Below are 7568 nucleotides of genomic sequence, written 5' to 3' on the forward strand. Positions count from 1 at the left end.
GGTGGGGGGGTAGAGTGAGAGAGGAAGGGGGGGGTGGGGGGGTAGAGTGAGGGAGGAAGGGGGGGTGGGGGGGTAGAGTGAGGGAGGAAGGGGAGGTGGGGGGGTAGAGTGAGGGAGGAAGGGGAGGTGGGGGGGTAGAGTGAGGGAGGAAGGGGAGGTGGGGGGGTAGAGTGAGGGAAGGGAAGGTGGGGGGGTAGAGTGAGGGAGGAAGGGGAGGTGGGGGGGTAGAGTGAGGGAGGAAGGGGAGGTGGGGGGGTAGAGTGAGGGAGGAAGGGGAGGTGGGGGGGTAGAGTGAGGGAAGGGAAGGTGGGGGGGTAGAGTGAGGGAGGAAGGGGAGGTGGGGGGGTAGAGTGAGGGAGTAAGGGAAGTTGGGGGGATGGAGTGAGGGAGGAAGGGAAGATGGTGGGGTAGAGTGAGGGAGGTGGGGGGTGGAGTGAGAGAGGAAGGGGAGGTGGAGGGGGGTGGAATGAGGGAGGAAGGTGGAAGGGGATCAGACTGCAGAGAGCAAAGCCAGTGGTTGGTGAATTTAATTGGAGGCGTGTCAGTTGTATCCAATCAGAGTCCAGGGATCGGGTGGGAAGAACCAGCGTTAAACCGCCGTGAGGTCAGAACAGAGTTACCGTGGTCACTGAGACAGTATGAGGTCAGAACAGTGTTACCGTGGTCACTGAGACAGTATGAGGTCAGAACAGTGTTACCTTGGTCACTGAGACAGTATGAGGTCAGAACAGCGTTACCTTGGTCACTGAGACAGTATGAGGTCAGAACAGTGTTACCGTGGTCACTGAGACAGTATGAGGTCAGAACAGTGTTACCGTGGTCACTGAGACAGTATGAGGTCAGAACAGTGTTACCGTGGTCACTGAGACAGTATGAGGTCAGAACAGTGTTTACCGTGATCACTGAGACAGTATGAGGTCAGACCAGTGTTACCGTGGTCACTGAGACAGTATGAGGTCAGAACAGTGTTACCGTGGTCACTGAGACAGTATGAGGTCAGAACAGTGTTACCTTGGTCACTGAGACAGTATGAGGTCAGAACAGCGTTACCTTGGTCACTGAGACAGTATGAGGTCAGAACAGTGTTACCGTGGTCACTGAGACAGTATGAGGTCAGAACAGTGTTACCGTGGTCACTGAGACAGTATGAGGTCAGAACAGTGTTACCGTGGTCACTGAGACAGTATGAGGTCAGACCAGTGTTACCGTGGTCACTGAGACAGTATGAGGTCAGAACAGTGTTACCGTGGTCACTGAGACAGTATGAGGTCAGAACAGTGTTACCTTGGTCACTGAGACAGTATGAGGTCAGAACAGCGTTACCTTGGTCACTGAGACAGTATGAGGTCAGAACAGTGTTACCGTGGTCACTGAGACAGTATGAGGTCAGAACAGTGTTTACCGTGATCACTGAGACAGTATGAGGTCAGACCAGTGTTACCGTGGTCACTGAGACAGTATGAGGTCAGAACAGTGTTACCGTGGTCACTGACAGTATGAGGTCAGAACAGTGTTACCGTGGTCACAGACAGTATGAGGTCAGAACAGTGTTACCGTGGTCACTGAGACAGTATGAGGTCAGAACAGTGTTACCGTGGTCACTGAGACAGTATGAGGTCAGAACAGTGTTACCGTGGTCACAGACAGTATGAGGTCAGAACAGTGTTACCGTGGTCACAGACAGTATGAGGTCAGAACAGTGTTACCGTGGTCACTGAGACAATATGAGGTCAGAACAGTGTTACCGTGGTCACTGAGACAATATGAGGTCAGAACAGTGTTACCGTGGTCACTGAGACAGTGTGAGTCTTGCGACCGAAAGGCAGTCCCCGCCTTTCAACCCTCCCTATATCTCTCTCTCTCCCTCCATCTTCTATTATTGTTTCATCTCACTCTGTTCATCTCTATCTTCATATGTAAAGGACACACATATAAAACAACCCCCCCTACACACACACATAAAACAACCCCCCCTACAGACACACACATAAAACAACCCCCCCTACAGACACACATATAAAACAACCCCCCCCCCCCACACACACACATATAAAACACCCCCCCCCCTACACACACACATATAAAACAACCCCCCCTACAGACACACATAAAACAACCCCTCCTACAGACACACATATAAAACAACCCCCCCTACAGACACACATAAAACAACCCCCCCTACAGACACACATATAAAACAACCCCCCCTACAGACACACATATAAAACAACCCCCCCCTACAGACACACATATAAAACAAACCCCCCTACAGACACACATAAAACAACCCCCCCTACAGACACACATAAAACAACCCCTCCTACAGACACACATATAAAACAACCCCCCCTACAGACACACATAAAACAACCCCCCCTACACACAGACATAAAACAACCCCCCCTACAGACACACATAAAACAACCCCCCCTACACACACACATAAAACAACCCCCCCTACACACAGACATAAAACAACCCCCCCTACAGACACACATAAAACAACCCCCCCTACACACACACATAAAACAACCCCCCCTACAGACACACATAAAACAACCCCCCCTACACACACACATAAAACAACCCCCCCTACACACAGACATAAAACAACCCCCCCTACAGACACACATAAAACAACCCCCCCTACACACACACATAAAACAACCCCCCCTACAGACACACATAAAACAACCCCCCCTACAGACACACATAAAACACCCCCCTTACAGACAGACATAAAACAACCCCCCCTACACACACACATAAAACAACCCCCCCTACAGACACACATAAAACAACCCCCCCTACAGACACACATAAAACAACCCCCCCTACAGACACACATAAAACACCCCCCTTACAGACACACATAAAACACCCCCCTTACAGACACACATAAAACAACCCCCCCTACAGACACACATAAAACACCCCCCTTACAGACACACATAAAACAACCCCCCCTACACACACACATAAAACAACCCCCCCTACAGACACACATATAAAACAACCCCCCCTACACACACACATAAAACAACCCCCCTACACACACACATAAAACAACCCCCCCTACACACAGACATAAAACAACCCCCCCTACAGACACACATAAAACAACCCCCCTACACACACACAAAAAAACAACCCCCCCTACACACAGACATAAAACAACCCCCCTTACAGACACACATAAAACAACCCCCCCTTACAGACACACATAAAACAACCCCCCTTACACACACACATAAAACAACCCCCCTTACAGACACACATAAAACAACCCCCCCTACACACACACATAAAACAACCCCCCTTACACACACACATAAAACAACCCCCCTACACACACACATAAAACAACCCCCCCTACACACAGACATAAAACAACCCCCCCTTACAGACACACATAAAACAACCCCCCTTACACACACACATAAAACAACGCCCCTTACAGACACACATAAAACAACCCCCCCTTACAGACGCACATAAAACAACCCCCCCTACACACACACATAAAACACCCCCCCCCCCCCCCCCCCCCTACAGACACACATAAAACAACCCCCCCCCTACAGACACACATAAAACACCCCCCCCCCCCCCCCCCCCCCCCCCCCCCTACAGACACACATAAAACATCCCCCCCTACAGACACACATAAAACAACCCCCCCTACAGACACACATAAAACAACCCCCCCCCTACAGACACACATAAAACAACCCCCCCTACAGACACACATAAAACAACCCCCCCTTACAGACACACATAAAACAACCCCCCTTACACACACACATAAAACAACCCCCCTTACAGACACACATAAAACAACCCCCCCTACACACACACATAAAACCCCCCCCCCTACAGACACACATAAAACAACCCCCCCCTACAGACACACATAAAACAACCCCCCTTACACACACACATAAAACAACCCCCCTACACACACACATAAAACAACCCCCCCTACACACAGACATAAAACAACCCCCCCTTACAGACACACATAAAACAACCCCCCTTACACACACACATAAAACAACGCCCCTTACAGACACACATAAAACAACCCCCCCTTACAGACGCACATAAAACAACCCCCCCTACACACACACATAAAACACCCCCCCCCCCCCCCTACAGACACACATAAAACAACCCCCCCCCTACAGACACACATAAAACATCCCCCCCTACAGACACACATATAAAACAACCCCCCCTACAGACACACATAAAACAACCCCCCCCCCTACAGACACACATAAAACACCCCCCCCCCCCCCCCCCCCCCCCTACAGACACACATAAAACATCCCCCCCTACAGACACACATATAAAACAACCCCCCCTACAGACACACATAAAACAACCCCCCCTACAAACACACATAAAACAACCCCCCCTACAGACACACATATAAAACAACCCCCCCTACAGACACACATATAAAACAAACCCCCCTACAGACACACATAAAACAACCCCCCCTACACACACACATAAAACAACCCCCCCTACACACACACATAAAACAACCCCCCCTACACACACACATAAAACAACCCCCCCTACAGACACACATAAAACAACCCCCCCTACAGACACACATAAAACAACCCCCCCTACAGACACACACATAAAACAACCCCCCCTACAGACACACATAAAACAACCCCCCCTACAGACACACATAAAACAACCCCCCCTACACACACACATAAAACAACCCCCCCTACAGACAGACAGACACACAGCTGTGTACCTTGAGGTTAGGCGTCTGAGTCTGGTCCACAGTGAACCTCATGAGGATAGTGAACTGGAGGTCGTTGGGGAAAGACTCTCTGTAGAGGAGAGACACACACGTTAAGTTACACACACACACACGTTAAATACACCGCTCGAAACACACTTTACACACACACACACACCAAGACTGACCGTGTGATGTCCAGTGCTCTCTGGACCTTGGCCTGTACTGATCCCAGCAGGTCAGCTCCCATCTTCTTCAGCAGCTGGGTGAGCAGGACGAACAGCCAGTCCTGCAGGTCTTCTCTGTGCACCAGAACAAAGTCCACTAGGGTCTCCAAGAACATACTGAACACCTGGCGAGAGACAGGGGACACAGGGTTACACACACATACTGTATATATACACACACACTCATGTACACAAGCGCATACACAAATAGACTCCTGTACTATGGGACAGGCTGAGGGGAGCTCAGAGTCCCATGCATCAGACAACTACGCTCACTTATCAACCAATCAATCTCTCCAATCAGCGTGCAGCAAGCTGAATTATGTTTACCAATACACAATCAATATTCAGAAATTCACTAAACACACATGCTGATTGGCTGACGCCTGCAGAACAGCACCAATCACAGGAGGGTGCGATGATGTCATAGTGATGTCACATCTGTGAGGGGTGACATCACCGGGTCGGTTAGTGAGTGAGTCTGGTTGCCTTGGAAACCATTCAATTAGCCACCCAGTCATATTACCATTCCAATCAAATTACCAGGTTAGTGTCACAACCACAAACGTTAATAAAACGTTAATTGAACGTAAAATAAACGTTGTCCAGACTTACTCTCTACACAGAGAGTTCCAAAGGAGTGGCATGGAGGAGAGAGAAACATACAGTTAGCATCCTGGGAAATACACACACACACACTCTCTCATCACATGCACACATATGCGTGCAGTGTAAACACACCACGTCCTGACTCGGACTGATGTCAGAATACCTGTGAACTGAAACAGGTGGTATTGTGACGTCATATCAGACTAGGACTGAAACAGGTGGTATTGTGATGTCATATCAGACTAGGACTAAAACGTCATATCAGACTAGGACTGAAACAGGTGGTACTGTGATGTCATATCAGACTAGGACTAAAACGGGTGGTATTGTGACGTCATATCAGACTAGGACTGAAACGGGTGGTTTTGTGATGTCATAACAGACTAGGACTGAAACAGGTGGTATTGTGACGTCATATCAGACTAGGACTGAAACAGGTGGTATTGTGAAGTCATATGAGACTAGGACTGAAATGGGCGGTACTGTGACGTCACTACAGACGAGGACTGAAATAGGTGGTATTGTGACCTCATATCAGGCTAGGACTGAAACAGGTGGTACTGTGACGTCAGACAAGAACTGAAACATGTGGTATTGTGACATATCAGACTAGGCCTGAAACGGGTGGTATTGTGACGTCATATCAGACTAGGACTGAAACGGGTGGTATTGTGACGTCATATCAGACTAGGACTGAAACGGGTGGTATTGTGACGTCATATCAGACTAGGACTGAAACAGGTGGTATTGTGACGTCATATCAGACTAGGACTGAAACAGGTGGTACTGTGACGTCATATCAGACTAGGACTGAAACAGGTGGTACGGTGACGTCATATCAGACTAGGACTGAAACAGGTGCTACTGTGACGTCAGACAAGGACTGAAACAGGTGGTACTGTGACGTCAGACAAGGACTGAAACAGGTGGTACGGTGACGTCATATCAGACTAGGACTGAAACAGGTGCTACTGTGACGTCACTACAGACTAGGCCTGAAACAGGTGGTATTGGGACGTCATATCAGACTAGGACTGAAACAGGTGGTATTGTGACGTCATATCAGACTAGGACTGAAACGGGTGGTATTGTGACGTCATATCAGACTAGGACTGAAACGGGTGGTATTGTGACGTCATATCAGACTAGGACTGAAACGGGTGGTATTGTGACGTCATATCAGACTAGGACTGAAACAGGTGGTACTGTGACGTCATATCAGACTAGGACTGAAACAGGTGGTACGGTGACGTCAGACAAGGACTGAAAAAGGTGGTATTGTGACGTCACTACAGACTAGGACTGAAACGGGTGGTATTGTGACGTCATATCAGACTAGGACTGAAACAGGTGGTACTGTGACGTCATATCAGACTAGGACTGAAACAGGTGCTACGGTGACGTCAGACAAGGACTGAAAAAGGTGGTATTGTGACGTCACTACAGACTAGGACTGAAACGGGTGGTTTTGTGATGTCATATCAGACTAGGACTGAAACGGGTGGTATTGTGACGTCATATCAGACTAGGACTGAAACGGGTGGTATTGTGACGTCATATCAGACTAGGACTGAAACAGGTGGTATTGTGACGTCATATCAGACTAGGACTGAAACAGGTGGTATTGTGACGTCATATCAGACTAGGACTGAAACAGGTGGTATTGTGACGTCATATCAGACTAGGACTGAAACAGGTGGTACGGTGACGTCATATCAGACTAGGACTGAAACAGGTGGTACGGTGACGTCATATCAGACTAGGACTGAAACAGGTGCTACGGTGACGTCAGACAAGGACTGAAAAAGGTGGTATTGTGACGTCACTACAGACTAGGACTGAAACGGGTGGTTTTGTGATGTCATATCAGACTAGGACTGAAACGGGTGGTATTGTGACGTCATATCAGACTAGGACTGAAACGGGTGGTATTGTGACGTCATATCAGACTAGGACTGAAACGG

The 7568-nt window shown here is 48.9% G+C and overlaps 1 protein-coding gene across 29 annotated transcripts in view; it reads right to left on the reverse strand.

The window, feature by feature from the left end:
- The window catches only part of LOC129830734 (CLIP-associating protein 2-like), a 125698-nt gene that overhangs the window by 17916 nt on the left and 100214 nt on the right, over positions 1-7568 (reverse strand). For all 29 annotated transcript variants that reach the window (XM_055893399.1, XM_055893393.1, XM_055893396.1 and 26 more), the window contains 2 exons: positions 4957-5120; positions 4781-4859 (listed from right to left, as the gene is read on the reverse strand). In XM_055893399.1, the coding sequence (XP_055749374.1) occupies positions 4781-4859; positions 4957-5120 (243 nt within the window). The remainder of the gene's footprint in view (positions 1-4780; positions 4860-4956; positions 5121-7568) is intronic.

This window comes from Salvelinus fontinalis, chromosome 32, assembly GCF_029448725.1.
Source record: "Salvelinus fontinalis isolate EN_2023a chromosome 32, ASM2944872v1, whole genome shotgun sequence".
Lineage (NCBI taxonomy): Eukaryota > Metazoa > Chordata > Actinopteri > Salmoniformes > Salmonidae > Salvelinus > Salvelinus fontinalis.